This window comes from Rhinatrema bivittatum, chromosome 1 (genome assembly GCF_901001135.1).
Source record: "Rhinatrema bivittatum chromosome 1, aRhiBiv1.1, whole genome shotgun sequence".
NCBI classification, from domain to species: Eukaryota; Metazoa; Chordata; class Amphibia; order Gymnophiona; family Rhinatrematidae; genus Rhinatrema; species Rhinatrema bivittatum.
Genome location: NC_042615.1, coordinates 401,059,050 through 401,083,619, shown reverse-complemented (window position 1 = coordinate 401,083,619; position 24,570 = coordinate 401,059,050). Strand labels below are relative to the sequence as shown.

At 47.7% G+C, this 24,570-nt stretch overlaps 1 protein-coding gene across 1 annotated transcript in view; it reads left to right on the top strand.

Moving 5' to 3' along the window:
• Positions 1-24,570, top strand: part of WRN (WRN RecQ like helicase) — a 983,741-nt gene that overhangs the window by 375,945 nt on the left and 583,226 nt on the right. The window contains exon 12 of the mRNA XM_029601951.1: positions 10,998-11,172. Within this exon, the coding sequence (XP_029457811.1) occupies positions 10,998-11,172 (175 nt within the window). The remainder of the gene's footprint in view (positions 1-10,997; positions 11,173-24,570) is intronic.

Below are 24,570 nucleotides of genomic sequence, written 5' to 3'. Positions count from 1 at the left end.
TCTAGCTTTTTACCTAGACCGTACAGTTTCTCACAGGAAGAGCACTCAATTATTCGTCTCTTTCCATCCTAACAAGTTAGGACAACCTGTGGGTAAGCAGGCTCTTTCTTCCTGGTTGGCGGACTGCATTTCTTTTTGCTATGAGCAAGCTGGCATTCCTTTTCAAGACCGTGTTAAAGCACACTCTGTGAGGGCCATGGCGACGTCAGTGGCACACCTTCGATCGGTGCCGCTTCCTGACATCTGCAAAGCTGCAACCTGGAGTTCTCTCCATACCTTTGCAGCCCACTATTGTTTGGACAAGGCTGGAAGACAGGACTCCATCTTCGGCCAATCTGTCTTGCGTAACCTTTTTCCAACCTGATGTACCAACACCCTTCCACCTACCCGGTAGGGTGCGGATGCCCTTTCCCATATTTCTCCTCACTTGTTGTGCCTGTTGCACACCGTTGAGTACATTTGGTGCAAGTCGGGACATCCTCAGCTCGGTACTCACCCATTTGTGAGGACAACCATCCTGCTTGTCCTGTGAGAAAGCAAATGTTGCTTACCTGATGTAACAGGTGTTCTCACAGGACAGCAGGATGTTAGTCCTCACGAAACCCGCCCGCCTCCCCGCGGTGTTGGGTTGGTTTTATTTTTACTTTCTAGGCACTGCCTGTAGCTTGAAAATCAGACTGAAGGGAGACCCCTGCTGGCTGCAGGGTCAGTGCCTTGCTGGGCATGCCCAGTAGGGGCCAGTCAAAGTTCTGTTTAAACTTTGACAGAAGTTTTCCGTGGTGGGCTCCATCCTCGATGTCACCCATTTGTGAGGACTAACATCCTGCTGTCCTGTGAGAACACCTGTTACATCAGGTAAGCAACATTTGCTTTCTGAGTGCATGAATTTTAATGTGTGTGTGTGTATGTTTTGTGTGTTTGCGTGTGTTCTCTAGAGTATGGGGGAAATAATTGAAATAATCATGGGGTGTATTGCTTCATTCTACTGATGTAGTGTACAATTTGCTTTATCTTGTACATGCTTGTTTGCTGGTTTAATGTTGGTGGTGCTGCCAAATAGGACTATATTGTTGTTACTATGACTTCCAATAAACAGATAAAAAAAATAAATAAATAAAACCAAGGATTTGGAAATTTGCAGCCATCAAAATATTCGCTTTCCCAAGAAGATGGAGAGCCCACACCCAGTCAGTTTCTTTGCAAAATGGCTGCCAAATACGTTCAGACTGGCAGCGGGGCCCTCTGACATTATTTTATTTATTTATTTTGAACTTTTCTATACCGACATTCATGTGGCAAGATACATATCATATATCGGTTTACAGTGGAACACAATATTGCAACAAGCATTACATAGAACCAGGGTTACATAGAACTGGGAAAACAGTAGAGGGTAGAGTAGGCCACTCTAGTTGCATGATCGAACTTAATGCCTCGGCAGGATGGAGCTGTGAGACAGAGTAATTGTCCTGTGAGTGCATAATTTTGCTAACAAAGTCAAGATCCTTTTAAGTGGTGCGAAGGGCTGGAGAAAACTGTTCAGAATGCTAAGGTCCTCATCTTTCAGGATTTCTCAGCAGAGCTTCAGCACAAAAGACAGGAATTCCTGGAGGTGAAGAAAGAGCTCTGAAAGCAGAAGATTCTTTATGCATTGTTGCATCCAGCTTGGCTGCGAGTAACAGATGCTGGCTCTTCTTTGGTATTTTTGACAGAGCAGAAGGCTGAGCAGTTGGTACAGATGCTGCTGCCACATGTCTGAGTATAAGTTCCTGGAGCAGTAAATGAACCACTGTACTAAGACATGTATTGAGAATTACACTTTCACATTTGTTGGTACTTTTACGCAGGACCAGGGGCGGTTCTATAATGAGGCAGGGTGAGGTGGTGGCCTCTTCAGGTGTCAAGATTTTCAGGCGACAAAATTGCCCCTGAAACCTTCTTGCTACAGCCGCCTCATCCTTCACTCAGGCAAACTCTTCCAGCAAAAAGAAACATTTTCCCCACACCTAGCCAGCCCTCGGATACATCTATCTAGCCCTTGGTTCTTCCCCCTTCTACGGGACTAATCCGAAATAGCCAGCTGCCTCCCTCTCTCCCTTCTTTATAGATCAGATCGCACGTTCAACTCCCTCCCTTTTCCGAGGGGCTGCAGGAGGCTCCACTGACCGGGTCAGTCTAATTCTTAACCAACAGGGGCACGTGCCCTGTAGCTGCATTCTCCCCTCCCCCCTCCCCCCTCCCCCCTCCTTGCGTCGGTCTCACACACTTGAACCAGGTGAATCCCCTAGCTGCTGGCGAGATTCATGAACCCACGGGAGGGAGAGGAGAGGCGCCGGCGGCAGGACTAGCCACAGGGGCATGGAGGGGAGGGAGCAGCAACAAGCACAAGACTCGGGAAGAGGGAAGCAGATAGGGGAGACAACAGGGAACTCTGAGATTTGGGGAAAGGGTGGGAGATGTGGCATGAGGGGAGGGGAAGAGGGCAAGAACTTAGAGACTGCATTGAGAGAGAAGGTAGAGATCGTGGACTCTAAGATTGAGCTAGAGAGGCGGGACAGCAGCAACTTGGTGATTTGGTGGGCGGGGAGTAAGACTATGTTGGATGGGCTGGGGAAAGTGAGGTAGGGGGTTGAGAGGTGTCCAGAGATAATGTGGAGAAGTGTGAAGGGAGTGAGAGACAGAGGAAAGGGATGATCTGTGAAAGTGTTAACGGACTAGGGTGCAGGTGAAAGAGGAGTAGTGGGAGGCTAGGTAGAAGGTAAAAGAGTGAAAGGTGAGGGATGAGTGACAGGAAAGTATATGGGGCTGGTGAAGTGAAGTGAAGCATAGGAAAGTAGTTCTAGGCTAATTAGCTGATTAAGAACATAAGAACATGCCATACTGTGTCAGACCAAGGGTCCATCAAACCCAGCATCCTGTTTCTAACAGTGGCCAATCCAGGCCATAAGAACCTGGCAAGTACCCAAAAACTAAGTCTATTCCACATTATTGTTGCTAGTAATAGCAGTGGCTATTTTCTAAGTCAACTTAATTAATAGCAGGTAATGGACTTCTCCTCCAAGAACTTATCCAATCCTTTTTTAAACACAGCTACACTAACTGCACTAACCATATCCTCTGGCAACAAATTCCAGAGTTTAATTGTGCGATGAGTGAAAAAGAACTTTCTCCGATTAGTTTTAAATGTGCCACATGCTAACTTCATGGAGTGCCCCCAAGTCTTTCTATTATCCGAAAGAATATGTTGCGAGTTGAGGTGGACCCTTGGGCCGGCCTGGTGGAACCAGGGGTTCCGTAGTAGACAGGCCGGGAGGCGGAACCAAAGCTGAAGCACCGGAGAAGCCTTCACCCTGGAAGTCCTAGAACCCCCCAGGAGGAGCCCATAGGGATCTGGACCGCTGGGACTTAGGAGATAACAGCGAGACGAGATGAGAAGAGGATCCAAGGGTCGAGGCAGGCGGCAGGCAAGGCACATCAGAAGCAGACCGGGGTCAAGAACCAGGAATTTACCAACGGACTGATAAAGTCTGCGGGAGAGTGGACGAACGCCCGCTCTCCCGGTGCACGCACCGGCCCCTCGCCAGTGTGTGCAATGCAGTATTCAAATTAGGTGGCGCGGTAGAAACGGGGAAAAGGAGGCGCTAGGGACACTAGCGCGTCCCTAGCGCCTCCTTTTTGACAGGAGCGGCGGCTGTCAGCAGGTTTGACAGCTGACTCTCAATTTTGCCGGCGTCGGTTCTCGAGCCCGCTGACAGCAACAGGCTCGGAAACCGGACGCCGGCAAAATTGAGCGTCCGGTTTTCGGCCCGACAGCTGCGGGCCGAATTCAATTTTTTTTTTTTTTTTTTTACTTTTTTTACTCTTCGGGAGCTCCGACTTAATATCGCCATGATATTAAGTCGGAGGGTGCACAGAAAAGCAGTTTTTACAGCAGGAACGGACAGCAGGATCAGCAGGAACAAGGACGGCAACTAGACACTCCAAGGAGAGACCTCGTTGCAAGGCAATGTTCAGCAGTCAGACATCGGCTTAAGTACTCTGCCGGCGTCTGACGTCATCCAGGGGGCTGTCCAGCACTTCCGGGTGCTGGACCTTTAAATGCTCTTCCTTCGCGTGCGTAGCAGTGTGGGGGCGGAGCCAGCATCGGGCCTCGGCGGCGACTCCCTTGTGGAGACGCTGCAGCCATGCGGCCTAGCAGGCCTGGAACCCGGCGATTTCGGGCGCGGACCGGAGCGGAGGTAAGCGGCCACGGACCCGATCGCGAGGGAGGTGACCGGGGCCGCAACAGTGCCCCCTCTTCAAAGCACCTGGTTTACCGGGATGGTCCAGATGGAACTGTCGTAAGAGGGATTTATCTAAGATGTTGCGAGCAGGTTCCCAGGTGTTGTCTTCATCTCCGCAACCCTCCCAGGATAGCAGATACTCCCATCGACGATTGAAAAAGCGAATGTCAAGGACCTCGCGCACTTGGTATATGGGGTCCTCAGCCGTAGGAGTCACTGCTGCATCTGGTGGCTTGTGGTGAAACTGAGAGAGGATCACTGGTTTAAGGAGGGAAACAAGGAAGACATTGTGAATACGTAATGTGGAAGGCAATCGTAGTTAAGACACCATCCCAATCTGCTCTGCCACACGAAAAGGGCCACAAAATTTGGGTGCTAATCTTTTAGAAGGTAGTCTCAGATGGATGTTCTTCGTGCTGAGCCAGACGCGGTCTCCAGGAAGGAACACTGGGGCTGGTCGACGGTGCCGGTCAGCATATCTCTTTGCAGCCCTGCCAGCAGAAGCGAGTTTGCTTTGTATGGAATTCCAAAGTCCTAGAAGCTGCTGAGCTGATAATTGTGCTGCAGGTGAGGAAACCGGTATAGATAAAGGCAGAGGTGGCTTAAGTTGTTTCCCATAAACTGTTTGGAAAGGAGATCTCCCAGTCGCAGAATGAATCTGGTTATTATAGGAGAACTCAGCCCAGGGAAGTAATTCTACCAAATTGTCTTGCTTCTCATTCACAAATGCCCGGAGAAATGTCTTTAGAGAGTGATTCATACGCTCCGTTGGGCTGTTGCTCTGAGGATGAAATGCCGTGGAAAAGCTGAGCTGTACCTCAAACTTCCTACATAAGGCCTTCCAATACCGGGCCGTAAACTGTGGTCCCCGATCTGACACTATGTCTTGTGGAAGCCCGTGGATACGGAAGATGTGTTGCGCAAACAGCAGTGCTAGTTCTGGAGCAGACGGCAGTTTGGGTAATGGCACAAAGTGGGCCATTTTAGAGAAGCGGTCTACCGTGACCCAAATCACGGTCTTCCCTTGTGATGACAGTAGATCCACCACAAAGTCCGTGGCTATATGGGTCCAGGGCTCCGTGGGGACTGGGAGTGGCTGTAATAGGCCCCAGGGGTCCCGATTATTGGTTTCTGTCTGGCGCATGTGGGACAGGAACTCAAATAGGTTCGAACATCCTGTCTTAAGTTGGGCCACCAGTAGTAACGATTCAGTAACTCTAATGTCCTGTCTCGTCCGGCATGCCCGCCGGTCAGGAATCATGGGCCCAGCTTAGCACTTTCTTTCGTAGACGTTTAGGAACTACAGTAACAGCTGCCAAACGAACCTTGGCGGGGTCTAGAATGTATTGAGGGTTCTCCTCCTCCAAGACCGAGGTCCGAGATAAAGCATCAGCCCGGACATTTTTTGAGGCTGGACGATAGTGAAGAGTGAAGTCAAAATGGTTAAAAAAGAGCGACCATCTGGCTTGTCTGGGATTCAATCGCTGAGCATGAGACAGGAATTCGAGGTTCTTGTGGTCTGTGTAAACCGTGACTGGATGGATTGCCCCTTCAAGCCACTGCCTCCACTCCTCGAATGCCAGCTTTATTGCCAGGAGCTCCTTATCACCTATGCTGTAATTGCATTCGGCGGGCGAGAATTTCTTCGAGTAATAAGAGCATGGGAGCAATTGACTTTATTTTGAATGCTGGCTGAGTATGGCTCCTACTGTGAGGCTAGAGGCATCGACCTCTACAACAAAGGGATGTTGGGGATCAGGGTGGTACAGGCAAGTGTCCGTTAGAAAGGCTTGTTTTAGATCCTCGAAGGCCTGACAGGCTGTTTCCGGCCACACTTTAGTGTCCGCTCCTTTGCGAGTCAATGCAGTAAGGGGTACCACTCTACGCGAATAGTGAGGAATGAAATGTCTATAAAAGTTGGCAAATCCCAGGAACTGCTGTAACGCCTTTATCCCCGTGGGGCGAGGCCATTTGGTAATTGCAGATACTTTTTCTGGATCCATCTGAAATCCGGTAGATGACACTATGTATCCCAGGAACGGAAGTGATTCACACTCGAGCATATACTTTTCGAGCTTCGCGTATAAGTGGTTATCCTTCAGGACTTGCAACACCTGTTTGACATGCTGTCTGTGGGATTCCAGATCTTTAGAGTAGATTAGGACGTTGTCCAGATATACTATGATGTACGAATTCAGCATCTCTCTTAATACTTCGTTCATGAGATTTTGGAAGACTGTCGGGGCATTACACAACCCGAAGGGCATTACCAGGTATTCATAATGCCTGTCTCTAGTGTTAAAGGCAGTCTTCCATTCGTCTTCCGGGCGGATGTGAACTAAGTTATAAGCCCCCCATAGGTCGAGTTTCATAAAGAGTTTGGCTCCCTGTAGTCTATCTAGGAACTCGGGGATTAACAGAAGCGGGTAGCGATCCCGTTTGGTGATGGCATTTAAGCCTCGGTAGTCGATACACGGTCTAAACGTCCCGCCCTTTTTTCCCCACGAAGAAAAACCCTGCTGCAGCAGGTGACCGAGAGTGGCGGATGAACCTTTTAGCAAGATTCTCCGTGATATACTCTGACATGAAAAGAGTCTCTGGTAGGGATAGTGGGTACACCCTGTCACGAGGGGGAGTGGTTCCAGGTAGCAGGTCTATAGCGCAGTCAAAGGGTCGGTGCCGTGGAAGAATCTCTGCTTTCTTCTTAGAAAATACCTCCGCGAAGTCTCTGTACGGTGCGGGGAGTAGTACAGAGGTGCTTAACAGGAATATCCTGAGGAATCAGGTTGATTCTTCTGGCAAAGACTGAAAGAGTCTGTGCTATTGGCTCTCGAAGACCAACTTATCCAAGGGCATGCATTTCAAGATCCTGGAATGGGTAGCAGTCACTACAGATGCCAGTCTGAGGGGCTAGGGAGCCCTATGTCAGGATCAGGCAGCACAAGCCCTCTAGAGTTAAACAGAAGCAATTTGGGTCATCGGTTGTGTGGGAATGAGGGCAATCAGGAAAGCATTACTAGTCTTTCTCCCTCTGGTTAGGGAAACAGTCGTGTGAGTGATGTCAGACAACACCATGGTGATAGCTTACATAAACTAATATGAAGGAACAAGGAGTCAGGAAGTCCCCTCTGGAAAAAAGGTCGTTGTTTAGATGGGCAGAGTGTCATCTGTTAGCACTGTTAACGTCTCCAGTCGCTGGTGTGGGGAATGTGAGCGAATTTTCTGAGCTTGCGCGTTCTGGATCCTACCGAGGGTGAGTTACTTAGGAAGCATTCTCCTTCATCACATCATAAGAACATAAGAACATGCCATACTGGGTCAGACCAAGGGTCCATCAAGCCAGTACCCTGTTTCCAACAGTGGCCAATCCAGGCCATGAGAACCTGGCAAGTTCCCAAAAACTAAGTCTATCCCATGTTACTGTTGCTAGTAATAGCAGTGACTATTTTCTAAGTCAGCTTAATTAATAGCAGGTAATGGACTTCTCCTCCAAGAACTTATCCAATCCTTTTTTAAACCCAGCTACACTAACTGCCCTAACCACATCCCCTGGCAGCAAATTCCAAAGTTTGTGTGCGTTGAGTGAAAAAGAATTTTCTCTGATTAGTTTTAAATTTGCCACATGCTAACTTCATGGAGTGCTTCTAATATACGAAAGAGTACATAACCGATTAACAGTTACCCGTTCTAGAACTCTCATTTTTTTAAACACCTCTATCATATCCCCCTTCAGCCATCTCTTCTCCATTCTGAAAAGTACTATCCTCTTTAGTCTTTCCTCATAGGAGGGCTGTTCCATCCCCTTTATCATTTTGGTTGCCCTTCTCTGTACCTTCTCCATCACAAATATATTTTTTGAGATGCGGCGACCAGAATTGTACACAGTATTCAAGGTGTGGTCTACCATGGAGCGATACAGAGGCATTATGACATTTTCCGTTTTATTCACCATTCCCTTTCTAATAAATCCCAACATTCTGTTTGCTTTTTTGACTGCTGCAGCACAATGAACCGACGATTTCAATGATTTCAATGTGTTATCCACTATGATGCCTAGATCTCTTTCTTGTGTGGTAGCTCCTAATATGGAACCTAATATTGTGTAACTATAGCATGGGTTATTTTTCCCTATATGCATCACCTTGCACTTATCCACATTAAATTTCATCTGCCATTTGGCTGCCCAGTTTTCCAGTCTCACAAGGTCTTCCTGCAATTTATCACAATCTGCTTGTGATTTAACTACTCTGAATAATTTTGTATCATCTGTATAGAGTTCCTCAGGTGGATTTGATGCTGTGCATGCGAAGTTCCAAGATCCCAAGGTTCCTCAATCGCAAAAGAGAACCAGGTCTAGAAGGTTTAGTCACACTATCTCAATAGTGGCCGCGTCAAGCTCTACTGTATGTTTCCTTCTTGACCTCTGATAGGCAGAATATGCTGGTGGATAGAGAGGCATCTGGCTCAAGTTATTCTCATAACTCAGCATTGGCCCTGAAGGCCTTGGTTCACTGATTTGTTGAGTTTCAAGGTCCTTTGAGAATCTGCTACAATCGCCTTCATCAGGGGCTGTACCGATCTGACTTGCAGGGATTCAATCCTCAAGTTTTGAGATCATGGAGGGTCTATGCGGAAAGTACCTTCATTGTTGCTGAAGATAGTCTCTTCTTTTCATATGGATCAGATGGTTGTGTTGCCTTCTTTTTATAAATTGGGTTCAGACCATGGAACTTTAAGGATCTCCACATCTTCAATGTTCAGAATGTCCTGTTATGGTATTTGAAGGTGACAAAAATGTTTTGACGATCGGATCATCTTTCTGTGCTCTTCAGCGGGCATCAAAAGGGTGAAACGGTGTCTAAGTTGTTTATAGCCAGAAGACTTAAACAAACTTTTCCTGTGGCATATGTTGCCAAAGGCTTGGTGGTTGCAGATAGCCCAAAGGCTTACTCCATGAGGCCTCAGTTGGCATCTTGGGCAGAGTGTCAATGTCGCCGCAGGAGATTGGTAAGATGGTGACTTGGACTTATCTGAAGGCTTTTGCCAAGCATTGCAGATTACAAGTTCAGGCATTAGACCTGACTGCATTTGGGGCAAGCATTTTGCGAACTGGTCTCCCAGTTTCTCTCCCAGATTAGGGTGGCTTGGATACATCTCATCATTCTGGACTAGTCTATTGGACAACTAGGAAGGGAATATTGGTTCTTAACTGCTAATTTTCTTTCATTTAGTCTTACCAGACCAGTCCAAAATCCCACCCATTTTTTCTGAGGACCACTTTGTCTCAGGCCAATACAGAAGGGTGCGCTCGGCCAAGTGCACCATTTAGCCCACATTTGACCGCGTGTTTTACACTCGCTATTATTACCCCTTATACTGTAAGGAGTAATAGCGCGTAGAAAACGTGTGGCCAAACCCCCCCCCCCCCACCCGAAACTAATAGCACTCATCACATGCAAATGCATGTTGATGTGCCTATTAGTTATCCCCGTGGGATACTGAAAGTAAAATGTGTGGCTCTCCTACCATTGCTGGAGCAAGGATGAAAGGCGCTGTTATTTTGAATTTTACATACAGATCGCTAAAAATCATCACGCCCTACCACATCTGGTTAGAAGCAGGACTTTAGGAAATCAGTCCTGAATGGAGCAAGAGGGAGTTGGGTTCTCTCTGCTGGTGGAGAAATGGTGGTCTACAAGAGCATGAACAAAAGAGACTGCAGCGGTGTAGGGGTTGGGGGGGGGGGCCAGCTTTAAAAGAGCAGTAGGACTGAACGTGCGCCAATGGGGTTCTGCTCTGTTTTAACATCTAGCGGTCCCCTCTACAACCCTGGGCATGTTTACAGAGTTGATGTAAAAACCCAACGCAGCCGTCCTTTCATTCCTGAATGACTTTTTCTTTTTTTAACAGAACGCACGCCTGGCTTCAAATAAACAGGTTGAATAAACTCCAGGGTCGTGTCCTTTGTGTTTGCCACCGCAACAGCAGCCCCCCCCCGCTAGTAATAAGAAAATAAGAGATTTGTTATTGACTGTTGGCTGCTTTAAAAAAAAAAATCAACCTAATACAAAATGTGTAGGGATGTGCAAGCCCTGTCAAAATAGGAAATGGCAAAGACATCTTGGCTTACTTCAATTATTTGCTCTCTCTCTCTCTCTCGCTTGTGACAAATCCTGCAATATGCACTTAAGCCTCCTCTTCCACTAATAAGGAGTCACTAGGGACACACTGTTGTCCCTAGCGCTTTCTTTTTAGCGCACAGCCTAATTTAAATAGGGAATTGTGCGCCCAGGAGTGGTACCTGGGTGCGCGTCAGGAGAGCGGGCGCTCAACATGGAGTGACGGCTCTCTCGCCGTCACTCTGCTGTATATTTATTGAGATTGATAGTTGCTTTGTAGGACCACTGAGTTTTTGTTGGTTCCCTGCTCATTTGAAGGGGTTCTTTTTGCTTTGATACATTCATACTGGTGTCTGTAGATGACACAGTGCCTTAAGTACAGTCGTGTACAGTGAAGCTTTGAATCTCTATCTCCATCTGTTGGTAGGGGAGAAAAACCCATCAGTCTGAACTGATCTGGTAGGACTAAATTAGCATGTAAGAACCAGTTTTCCCTTAGAACTCATAACTCCCTTTGTGATCTTTGAGCTGTTTTCTTTAAAAGAAAAAGTGGTTTTTGACATGTAAATACATCAAATCCTATTGTTTCCTTTAGGTCTGCTTGGGAGTTTGAAGGACCTACTATAATTTATTGTCCATCAAGAAAAACAACTGAGCAAGTAACTGCTGAGCTATTCAAATTCAGCATAGCCTGTGGCACATACCATGCTGGCATGGGGATCAAAGTAAGAAGAGAAGTCCATCACAGGTTCATGAGAGATGAAATAAAGGTATGAGAGCAGCTTGCTTCCAGTCCAGTACTCCATGCATCCAGTAGAGAATTTTTATTTCCTAGTGTGTAGCCAGATGGACTCAGGACCAATGGGTATAGTGTACTCCTGATAGCAGATGGGAGACGGAGTCAGATTTCAAAGCTGATGTCAGCCTACATATACCCGTGCAGGAAGCTTAGCTCTTCAGTATTTCTCCGTCTCCTAAGCAGATAGGGACACTACACACACTAGAATAGTGTTAGAAATTTTAAACCAAAGAAGAAAGAAAACTTACCTCTAGAAGACGAGCCCCACTCTCCTGTGGTGATGCCTAAAGGTCCCTCCCCCAGTCAAGAATTCCTGAAGTGATTTCCGAGATCCCTCACAGGCAAGCCTCGGTCCGGTAGCCGGCTCCCGGCGTGGACTTAGCCCCCAGGGCGGCTGAGAGGCAGCGGGTGTTGAATCGAGCATGGCGGTGAAGGTAATTCCCTCTCCCCCCGCTGCTGGAGACCACCTGGCATGAGACTGGGAAACAGTAAGACCAGGTAAGGTAGAAACTTCCAAGTCTCTGGTCTCCGAGGCTCACTTTGCTGCACAGATCGTCCCTTCCGTCTGTAAAATCGGGTTGAGCAGCCCCGTCTGGGCTAGACCCCGATCCAGTGCGATGGTCCACACACGTGGAGAACCCTCCGGGGGGTTTGTCATCTTGTCTGCTTTGTCGTCGGCGCCATTTCCCCCCCTTGATCGCCGTATTGCCCGCTCAACTGAGCCGTGCGCACAACCGACTTGTGCGCACAGTGGAGCGTACATCTGTGCCGTGCGCACAGCGGCGCGTACATCTGTGCCGTGCGCACAGCAACGCGCATAATGGTGCTGGGTGCATAGCGGCCTGCTTGCGTGGCTCGAGCGCACAAATAGCGACGTGCGCACAACGGCGTGCACATCTCAGCCAGGCGCACAACTAGGCCTCCTGGCACACATACCAACGCGCACAGACGAGTTTTGAGTCACGCCACGCACACAAATCATGGCACTGCCGGCCAAGGGACAAGCCCCCTGCCCAGCCTGCCACCTGAGAGCTGTGCAACCTGAAGTGGCCTCCGCCTTATGCCAGCAGTGCGAAGAGGCTCAGGGTGAACCTAAGCAAGGCCCCCCACAGCCAGTAGAGGGATCCGAATCCACTATTTGATGGTACCCCGGACCTCTGTATCTCCGACTCAGGGCCTCCACCATAACCCCGCCTGGATTCAATATGGACCCAGGGACCTTTTCCTGGGTGGAATTTTTCAAAAGGCTGCAAAACTTTGTCCAGGCGCAATTGGTACCGCCTGCAACACAGTCCCAGTCTCCACCAGAAGCACAAGTTCTTCCAAGCACCTCTCGGACCTCTTGAGACGTGCCCCACCTAAGCAAGAGTCTCCCTACAGGGGAAATAGACACCTCAGGGGACGAGACTGATGCCCTGGAGGAAGGGGAAATCCCTCCAGGGATGGACCATACTGAACCTTGCTGCGATTCTTCTCCAAAGACGAGTTACCAGCTCTCGTGTCCCTGACCCTGAAGACGCTGACCATTCCTGGCACGGGTCCCACAGCGGAGCCAAAGACAAACCCCATTCTGGTGTCCCTCCATCAGGCCTCATGCTATTTCCCAACAACTGATTGACCTGGAATGGAATACCCCGAAGGCCAGCTTCAAAGCCTCTATAACGCTCCATGGTGAGACCGCACCTGGAATACTATGTACAATTCTGGTCGCCGCATCTCAAAAAAGATATAGTTGTGATGGAGAAGGTACAAAGAAGTGCAACCAAAATGATAAAGGGGATGGAACAGCTCTCCTATGAGGAAAGGCTGACGAAGTTAGGGCTGTTCAGCTTGGAGAAGAGACTGCTGAGGGGGTACATGATAGAGGTCTTTAAGATCCTCAGAGATCTTGAACGAGTGGATGTGAATTGGTTATTTACACTTTCGAATAATAGAAGGACTAGGGGGCATTCCATGAAGTTAGCAATAGCACATTTAAGACTAATCGTAGAAAATTCTTTTTCACTCAACGTATTTTATTTATTTATTTATTTATTAAAGGCTTTTATATGCCGACTTTCTTGATACAAATCAACTCTGTTTACATCGAACTAAGCAGTAACTATAAACCAACCAATCAACAAGAGACAATTTAAAAGGAGCATAAAGTTACATTATAACAAGGATACCTTAACTGGGAGTAGGAAAAAAAAGAGGGCGAACGAAGATAAAGTACTATATTCAATAGAGTATGGGAGGGAGGCAAGGAGCCGACCTCATGATAACTTGTAAGCGTGATTTAGCATTTGTTTATTTACATAAGTGATGGAACAATTCTAAGTCAGGCTGTTGGGCTAGAGGCGGGGAAGGCTCAGAACGTACAATAAAGCTCTGGAATTTGTTGCCAGAGGATGTGGTTAGTGCAGTTAGTGTAGCTGGGTTCAAAAAAGGTTTGGATAAGTTCTTGGAGGAGAAGTCCATTAACGGCTATTAATGAAATTTACTTAGGGAATAGCCACTGCTATTAATTGCATCAGTGGCATGGGATCTTCTCAGTGTTTGGGTAATTGCCAGGTTCTTGTGGCCTGGTTTTGGCCTCTGTTGGAAACAGGATGCTGGGCTTGATGGACCCTTGGTCTGACCCAGCATGGCAATTTCTTATGTTCTTATGTTCAAAGGAGGACGGGCCTTAGAAGCCTTATACCTCCTGGAACCCATGGCTAAGGAGCTCCTACAGTTCCCAAAAGTGGACGCCATGGTCTGCACAATCTCACAGGTCATCCCAGTCGAAGGAGGAGCGGCACTCAAGGATGCCCAGGACAGACGTCAGGAAGCCATCCTTAAACAGTCCTTTGATGTAGCAGCAATGATCCTGCAGATCGCTTCCTGCTGCGCCGTAGGAACACGTTCCTGCTTGCTTCTCTCCATAGACGCAACCATGCTCGGTGAAACATTGGAACCAGCGATATCCTTCCTCATGGATGCGACCTCAGACCTAGTGTGCACCTCAGCCAGGGGTATCTCCTCCTTAGTGGCAGCCAGAAGACAACTATGGCTCCGAAATTGGTCAGCCGACGCGACCTCCAAAGCGAACCTCACGAGAATACCTTTTAAAGGATCCCTCTTGTTCGGAAGCAAATTGGAGAAGTTAGCCAACAAATGGGGTGAATCTCCAGTACGTCGTCTACCGGAGGACAGGAACAAAAGAAACCAGCGCTCCTCCCCCTGAAGAACCAAGGGTAGAGGAGCCCAGCGCTTTAGACCGTACAAGAACACATACTACCAAGCACCTCGCCCCGCAGGCAGGGTCTAGTCCTTTCGGAACAGACACAACAAGAGGGGAGCAGGCTCAGGTACAGGCTCCAGCCAAACCCCATAATGAGAATCAGCAGACCCATCCACAGGAAGAAGTCATAGGGGGCAGACTTACCCTCTTCTACCAAAGATGGGTTGAGATAAAATATTGGTCACCGATAACTCTGGTGCCCACGCACCAACAAAATACTGGTCAATATTCCATCTATTTTATCGTTCCCAAGAAGGAAGGAACGTTCCAGCCCATCTTGGGCCTCAAGACCGTCAATCATTACCTGAGGTTACCACACTTCCGCATGAAAACCCTACGCTCAGTCATAAGGGCAGTAGAGCCTGGAGAATTCCTGACTTCACTGGATCTATCCAAAGTCTGTCTCCACATCCCGGTCCATCACGACCATCAGCGCTTCCTACGCTTTGCAATACTGGACCATCATTACCAGTTCCGGGCGCTACCCTTTTGACTAGCTATCGCCCCTCGAACCTTCACCAAAATCATGGTGGTAGTGGACGCAACAATGAGGAAAGAAGGAAACCTTGTATATCCTTACCTGGACGATTGGCTGATCAGGGCAAAATCGCCAGAGGAGAGTTACCAGGTGACCACCAGAGTCAAGAATCTGCTGCAGAATCTTGGGTGGGTCGTCAACAAGGCCAAGAGCTGTCTGCAGCCCTTCCAATTGCTAGAGTACCTGGGAGTCCGGTTCGACACCAAGCAGGACAAGGTTGTCCTTCACCCTCCAAGAAGAAGGAAACTGATGGGTCAGCTGTGAAAACTGTTGAACTATGCTAGGTCCAAGGTATGGGACTACCTCCAAGTCCTCTGTGTCATGACATCAACCCTGGAAGTCGTTCCATGGACAAGGGCCCACATGTGCCCACTATAACGTTCCCTACTGTCATGATGGAACCCAACATCCCAGAACTACTCCATTTACCTCCAGCTACCAGCAGAGGTTCGGACCCAGCTCCAATGGTGGCTACAGGAAGACCATCTGAGCAAGGGTGTAAATCTATCCCCACCGAAATGGATCTTGTTTACCACGGATGCGAGCCTGAGAGGGTGGGGAGCCCACTGTCAGGAACTGACGGTCCAGGGACAATGGGACACGGAAGAGGCGGGACAGAACATAAAGCAGCTGGAAGCCCGAGCAGTCAGACTACCCTGTCTACGATTCAGCCACAGACTCCGGGGCGAGTCTGTCAGAGTCATGTCAGACAACGCCACAACAGTTGCCTACATCAATCGCCAGGGAGGAACCAGAAGCCAACAGGTGTCCCTGGAGATAGACCCCCTCATGGCGTGGGCGAAAACAAATCTACAAGGGATCTCAGCCTCCCACATCGCGGGAAAAGACAACGTCTCTGTGGACTACCTTATCAGAGAGAGCCTAGACCCAGGGGACTGGACGCTGTTGACCACAGCCTTTCAGTTGATAGTAAACCGCTGGGGAACCCCAGCCATGGATCTACTGGCAACCTGGTCCAACGCCCAAGTTCCCAAGTTATTCAGCCGCAGACGAGAACTGCAATCCCGGGGAATGAACGCCCTCATCCAGACCTGGCCACAGGAAGACCTGCTGTACGCTTTTCCCCCATGGCCACTACTGGGCAGGATCATCCTCAAGATAGCACACCACTGGGGACTAGTACTTCTAGTGGCCCTGGACTGGCCAAGAAGGCCATGGTACGCAGACATACGAAGACTTCTTGTGGGGAACCCTCTGTCCCTACCTCCACACAGGGACCTTCTCCAGCAAGGACCAATCCTCCACGAAGACCCTACTCGATTCTCTCTTACGGTCTGGCCCTTGAGAGGACTTGCCTGAAGAAAAGCAGATACTCTAAGGCAGTGATCTACACCTTCCTTTGAGCACGCAAGTTCTCCACATCCCTAGCTTACGTATGAATATGGAGAGTATTCGAAACCTGGTGTGAGGACCACGAGTTCCTACCGTGGACAGTCAAAATTCCCATGATCGTGGAATTTCTGCAGGATGGCTTGAAGAAGGGGTTGTGTCTCAACTCCCTCAAGGTTCAGGTGGCTGCGCTGGCCTGCTTCAGAGCCAAAGTGGACGGCATCAGTCTATCAACCCATCCAGATGTTTCCTGCTTCCTGAGAGGGGTCAAACAAATCCGACCACCACTAAAGTGGCCGGTGCTCCTATGGACACCCCTATGGAAGTTCCTAGCGGGAACTTCCTTCAGACCAACACGCGGCCTGTCATTACAGCTCCTGACTTTGAATACTGCATTCCTAGTGACAATATGTTCTGCCCGTCGCATCTCCGAGCTTCAAGCACTATCCTGTCAGGAACCGTTCCTCAGGTTCACACCGGGAGCCATACAGCTACGCACTGTCCCCTCCTTTCTACCGAAAGTGGTTTCTCAGTTTCATCTAAATCAAACCATCTCGCTGCCATCTCCAGAAGAACGTAAGGACTCGGAAGACTCATGCCTTCTTCGCCATCTAAACGTCGGCAGACTCCTTGTCTGATACCTGGCTTGATAGGAATCTGTGTGAAAGACAGACCACCTATTCGTCCTTCACAGTGGGAAGAAACAGGGGGAAGCAGCCTCGCGGGTAACCATAGCCCACTGGATCAAAGAAGTAATCAAGGTGGCCTACGTAGAGGCAGGGAAGCCACCACCTCTGCAAGTCAAGGTCCATTCAACAAGGGCCCAGGCAGTGCCCTGGGCGGAAACCAAGATGCTGTCTCCCGCCAAGATCTGTCGGGCGGCGGCATGGTCCTCCATACACACCTTCTCCAGGTTCTACCACCTGGATGTCCAGGCCCGGGAGGACACAACCTTTGCAAGGGCAATACTAAGTGGGCCACGGGCAGCCTTCCGCCCTGTTCAGGAGTAGCTTTTGTACATCCCATTGGTCCTGAGTCTATCTGGCTACACGCTAGGAAATGGAGAAATTACTTACCTGATAATTTCGTTTTCCTTAGTGTAGATAGATGGACTCAGCACCCCGCCCACGGCTGCCCCGGAATCCGGGAACCTTGGGAGACAAACCCCGAGAACAAGACAGGGGTAAGCCAGGTATTACCGCTAGTTCAAGACACCCATAGTTGCCGGGTGTCGGCATTATCCGGTTGAGTGCACCGGCGGTCTCCAATTTGGAAATCAGTTTGACCAGTCCTAGTCAATCAAGTTAATAAAACACATATATCCACAATTGCTTTTCGAGGAGAATACTGAAGAGCTAAGCTTCCTGCACGGGTATATGTAGGCTGACGTCAGCTTTGAAATCTGACTCTGTCTCCCATCTGCTATCAGGTGTACACTATACCTATTGGTCCTGAGTCCATCTGTCTACACTAAGGAAAATGAAATTATCAGGTAAGTAATTTCTCCATTTTGGAAATTGTACACCTTACTGATCCAGCATAATCATCTTTAATTGGAAATCAATATGGATGATCCAGAACCCTACCCATTCCTGGAGATTTTTTTCACAGGCAAGATTAATCAGCTTGTGATCTAAAAACAGAGGGATACTGTATAATTGGGAATCTTGGCATTTTTTCCAGCCTTTGTTGCAGATAAAAAAACCCCCTTATTTTATTATTTTGTGTTATTTAGAAAGTGAGAGCACAAGGCAAGGTCAACTTTTGAATGTAAGACTACTAGGGTTTTCAACATGACAGCTTTCTTTAGCAGTATCTGCTGGAGTAGCTGTGTTGGAATATAAATCTTCTGTTTTGTGACTGATCTCTGTCACAAATTTGGACTGCTAAACCTTAAATGATTTAATGCTTGGATACTATGGTGAGAACTCATAAGTAAAACAGTAGAAAGGTTATTGGTTCAAAAAAATATATTGCTTTTTTAAAATGTTTAATTATCTTAACATTTTCTAACATGTACCAAGATTCAGCCTTTTCACTTTTTTTCTGCTAATTTTCCATGGTCAATGAGGCAGTGTTCAAACCCAATACCACAATTATTCATCAGAAAGTATGGTTTAAAAGCATTCCAGAATTTTCATGTGTATAGAGGGGCTTTATTAGCAGAGATACCCTATGACAGATAAAAGTTACAGAGCACTTTCAAACTAAATTCATTTTTCTTCTTTAGTGTACCCCTCTGGCAACTTGCAAGTTTCTTTTTTGTAATTATTTGTTTTTTTATTGCGAAATAGTTAAAAAAAAAAAAAAAAAAAAAAAAAAGTTCATTATTACAACACATAACCATTCTGCCATAGCAATGGCACTATTATATCAAGAGTGTAACATATAAAACAGGGTAGTAAGAATACATTGGTAACTAGCAAAATACAGGCCAGTTTTTCCCCCTTCCCCTTATGCTACTCCCCCCCCCCCCCCCCCCAAATCCCACTGTTCCTGGAAAGGTTCCTGGAAAGGTTGCAAATTGTCTCGTCTTAAGGCGGTAAGATATTCCATGTAATAAATCCATTTCAGTCTCTGTGTGACCCCTGAAAAAGAAGGGGCCCTGGGCCCTTTCCAGTGCTTCACAATTTCTCTGCGAACATTGTGGGCTGTGGCCCTAATGAAGTGTTGCTGCGCCAGAGGTACCGCAGCCACGGGGATATTCAATAGGGCCTCCCGTGGTTGTAGCATGTTAGTCACCTGTAGCAGTTCAGAGAGCCATTTCTCCATCTGTGTTCATAATTGTCTAATGAGAGGGCATGTCCACCACATGTGATAAAAATCTCCCTCCTGCCCACAATTTCTCGAACAGAAGCTGTCCTTTTGAATTTCCATTTTTTGTAGCTTATAAGGCATTAAATACCATCTATACAGAATTTTGTAGCTATTTTCCACCATTTGAGCAGCTATGGAGCTACGATTTACCACCATAAAACACACCTCCCAGTCTCCCTCTGGCAGAGTTATTCCCAAATCCTTCTCCCAAGCTTTAATATGCCCCACCGCCTGGTGTAGAGCCCCACTGAGTATAATATAAATTTTTGAGATCGTTCCTTTTACTATATGGGCAACTTCACAATATCCTTCAAATAAAGTTTTCCCTTTCAGCATATCCACATATCATTTCCTGTTCACAAGAGAGGTCACTCTTGTGAACAGGAAATGATTTAACTGAACATAAGCATAATGGTCAGATTTACTCAAATTATATTTATCTTGTATTTCAGCGAAGGGTATCATACCCTGATCATACCACAGTTGGCGAAGGGTAGTCAATATTCTGTCTTCCCAGTTTTTAAATACTTTCCCTACTCTCCCTTCTGGAAAAGCTTCACAGCCCCTTACTGAAGTGGAGTACATATAAGTACGATCCCCCAACAAAGCTTTCCTCCATTGTTTCCATAATTTTATTTATTTATTTATTTATTTAGGGTTTTTATATACCGACATTCTCGATATACATATCAAATCAAGTCGGTTTCCATATAACAAAACTGTCGCCGGTAAGGCGTTACATTAAACATGGTAAAGGTAAAGGGAGTACATTAAACAATAGACAAAGTAATTTTAAAGTAGTAGCTGTACATGGAGAAATAAGGTCTAGGTTAGACTGGAGCTTCCCTTGTCCCTAAAATAAATCTTTAATCTGGATGGGATTTGTCAAGGCATTTTCCAATCCTACCCATTGTTTGTTCACCTTAAGGTTATGAAAGTCTATAACTACCTTCAGCTGTGAGGCAGCATAGAATTTAATAAGATTAGGGACCCCCAATCCTCCATCAATCTTACTTTGATACAGCACAGATCGTGCTACCCATGGAGGTCTTCTCTTCCATATGAAGGAGAATATTTTAGTTTGTAAGCCTTTCAGATATTGGGCAGGTACAATACACGGTAGATTTTGGAAAAAGTAGGCCAATCTGGGCAGAAATGTCATTTTTATGGCAGCAATTCTGCCTAACCAGGATATTAACCTATTCCAGGCCTGTAACTCTCTCTCTAGATGTTTAAAAAGAGGAAGATAGGGGAGGTCACGTGGGGGGATGAGCTGAAGCAGACGTGACTAGTTTCGGCTCCCGGCCCCACAACAGAAACTCACCGGCAAAATCGGGTAAATGGCTCCTGAATACATTACTGGGATACAGAGGAAGGTAGCACTTGTCGTTTGTCACCTACATGAATCGATCTCCAGGCATTATGACATCTAAAAGTGGCAAGAAAGAGAGCGAGCAAAGCCCGCGATGGAAAACAAAATGGCGACGGCCTCATGCGCAGGAGACTCCTCTCTACCGAGTAATCTCACAGCGGAAACTCTGAAAGAAATAATAGCTGCGACATTGGACGAAAAGCTTGCAGGAATATCTGAAAAGTTAACCGAGGTAAGAGAAGCCCTTACAGAACTGGGACGGCGCATCGAGCAGGTTGAGGGACAGGTCTCCCTGCTCGAAGATGATTTAACGGCGCAAACCGGGAAACTGAGCACACAAGAAGGGATCATTAAAGAATTACAACTCAAAATGGATGATCTGGAGAACAGGTCATGTAGGGCGAATCTGAGACTATTAGGGCTACCAGAGAACGTGGATGAGCAAGGACTGGGAACATTTTTAGAGGACTGGTTGCCAGAGGCCGTTGGGGAACCTGAGCTCAAAGGCAAGATTCATATAAAAACGGCGCATAGAGTAGGCCCCAGGAAAGAAACTGAATCTTGCCCTCGGATAGCAATAGCCAAAGTTTTAAATTATGCTCACAAACAGAGAATATGGACAGCATCGAGGAAACAGCGAGAAATAATTTATCAAGGGAATAAAATAAGAATAGCACAGGGTTTCTCTGCGCGTGTCTCACAACAAAGGAGAGCTTTTTCCCCCATATGCTCCACATTAGTGGAAAAACAAATTAAATTTGCCATGCAATATCCAGCGACTTTAAAGATATGGCACGGAGGGAAAGGGCAATCATTTGACTCACTGGAGACAGTCCAAAAATTTCTCACCACGATAAATTCTACATGATCTGGACTTTATTCACCACCAAATGGTAGAAGTTTTCCAGCTCTATGTATAGGGTTGTTTTTTTTTTTTATGAATGAAACAGCAACACTGAAGATATGAGCATTAACCACGTAAGAGACCATACCTTTGGCTTAAGAGTATAAATGATGTATAAAAAAGGAAATTGCATATCTTCCTGGGGTAATGGACCACTGACTTATACATTATCCCGGTAAAGCACTATTCTATGTTGTGGGGCGGGAACGCTCTAAAACGAGACCTCTTCATTTCTCCAATTGTGAGGAACATAGTTGATTAGAGAATTTCCATGGGATATTCATTAGGGATAAGGGTATGGGGTTTGGGATAATTCACAAATTGGGATTCATGGAAGTAGGGACAGGGGGAACTCACAAAAGACATGAGAAGCATTCGGAACTTGATCTAAGCTTATCTGACAATTCTAAGTGGTGGAGGAAAGTGGAGAAAGGGATAAGTGGACGCTATTCACAAAAAAGCGGAATGGCTAAACACAGCCCTTCGCGTACATGTTCCAAACAGAAACCTGAGATCAACCAACAAAGCACTTCTTACTATTCCATCAATCAAAACAGCAAGACTAACACAAGTAAGAGAGAGAGCATTATTCTTGGTAGGACCCATACTATGGAACACCATGCCCTTGGAGTTAAGATTACAAAGTGACAAAAAAACCTTTAGAAAAAATTTGAAAACCTGGCTCTTTAAACAAGCTTATCAAAAAGAGAAAGGAGACTAGTACCCAGGGGAATGCAGGTACAAACAAACAAAAAATTGAACAACAAACACATAAAATCTATATGTGTATAATTTTATTAGTTTTATTTGTAGTTCATCAATAAAGGATAAAAGTACAATGATAAAGCTAATCTCGTATCTTAAACTGATACAATGAGAAATGGACATGATTCATTACACTTACCAATTAATAATGTTTACAAACTATGCTACCGATACTTAATGGCACCTGTGTAACTTAATATACGTTAGCATTATTTTTATGTACCTTAATGTAAACCGTTGTGACATTACCCACTGAACGATGGTATAGAAAAATGTTAAAATAAATAAATAATAAATGATTTTCCCTGTACGTACCAGGATCAGTCCAGACGGTGGGTTATGTCCCCCATCCAGCAGATGGAGTCAGAACAGAGCTCGAGAGTGCCACCATAAATACCAGTGCACCCTCTGCTGGAGCTCAGTATCTTTCTGACTCCAGCAGATGAGAGTTGGGGAAATCAGTGGCTTCCCCAGAGTGACAGGATCCCAATTTTCTTTCTTTCTTTCTCTGAGTTCTTTCCTGTCATTCCTCTTTAAGCATTTTGGATCAAGTTAGTTTAAAAAAAAAAAAAAAAAAAAGTAAGTTTTCTAATTTTTGAGGAGGCGTGTCTCCACTCTGTTCTGCCTCCCTCCGCTGTCTCCCTTCTCCTCCTTTCTGGGGTAAGTGGACACTTTTGAATTTTTCTCCACAGGTAGTTTCTTTTCTAGGACGGTGCCCCGTGTATGCCGGTGGTGCCGGTCTCTGCACGTGCGGCTGACGGTCCCGCAGCCCGGCGACGATTTTTCTCGGGTCTGGGTGCGCCGATAGGGTACTCTCCCGGTGTCTTGGGACCTTTTTCGGCGGGTTGCGAAGGCCTCTCAGGGCCTCCCCGCGGTGCGCTTTACTTTTTCAGGCCCCCCCCGTGGCGTTTCTAATCCCGGCGTTGCTATGCCGCGGTCCTCACGCTGCGAGACCTGCGGCGAGCCGGGGTCTCGTTTTTCAAGGGAGGGAGTTTGTCCTCTGTGCCTCCCCGAGGGGGAAGGCGCCTCGCACGCTCCTGGCTCGGCTCCAGTGCCTCCCTCCCCACAGCCCGGGAAGCGCGGGCCGGCCACTTCGCCGCCATTGGCGGGAATGGCGGCCATCTTGGATTCGGATCGCGAGGCGGCAAGTTCGCCAGAAGAGGAAGGAGTTTCTCGTGATGTCCCTCTCCCACATCGGGTCTCTGAGGGGGGTTTGCCCGGCCGGTCACCTCAGGAGGGACCCCCCTCGGTCATGCCATCCGGTTTTTCGTTCTTTTCGCCTGATTTTATTTTAAAAATGCACACTGCCTATTTACAGGGCCTGGTAGGCCCGGGGGGTCCCTCTGCGGGTCCTTCCCCTCCCAAGATTCCTAAGGTCTCGTTCTCTCCTCCCGGGTCTCAGACCCCGGCTGGCCCTGTGCCAGGGACCACTGGTTTGCCACCTCGGCCCCGTGCCGCAGGGACGGCTTCACCGACGGGTTTTGACCCCTCGGACCCGCCGGACACAGCACACGTTGACGGACAGGCGGATGGCGACGATCCATGCGCTCTACGGATTTTTCAGAAGGAGGAACTTGATGATCTCATTCACCAGATCCTACAGGAGCTTGACCTTGATCCTCCACCTGATCCTCCAGCGCCTGAAGCCCCGGACGTGGCTACGTCCTCCAGAAAAGGGGACCCAGTTCTGGCCGCCCTCCGTCCTAGGGCGCGGGCCTTTCCCATTCATGAGTCCTTCTTACAGCTTCTTACCAGGGAATGGGACACTCCTGAGGCATCATTGAAGGTCACCCGTGCCATGGAAAAATTGTATCCTCTGCCGGAGGACTTCCTGGAACTCATCAGGGTTCCCAAGGTGGACTCAGCGGTATCAGCGGTAACGAAGAGGACGACAATCCCGGTTACGGGCGGGACGGCCCTACGGGACACGCAGGATCGCAAGCTGGAGACTTTCCTTAAGCGGGTGTTTGAAGTCTCCGCTTTAGGGATGCGTGCCGTCATGTGCAGCTCACTGACACAGCGGGCCAGTTTACTCTGGGTACAACAGCTTCTCACCTCTCAAGAGTTACCCCCCGAAGAGGCCACCCAGGCGGACAGCCTGGAATCTGCTATAGCTTACGGGGCGGACGCTCTGTATGACCTCTTTCGAGTATTGGCGAGGTCCATGGTCTCTGTGGTGGCGGCCCGTCGGCTTCTGTGGCTCCGTAACTGGTCGGCGGATGCCTCTTCCAAGTCGAGTCTGGGCTCCCTTCCGTTTCGGGGTAAGTTTCTCTTCGGAGAGGATCTGGATCAAATCATCAAGTCTCTGGGGGAAAACTCGGTACATTGGCTACCCGAAGATAGACAGCGTCCTTTCTG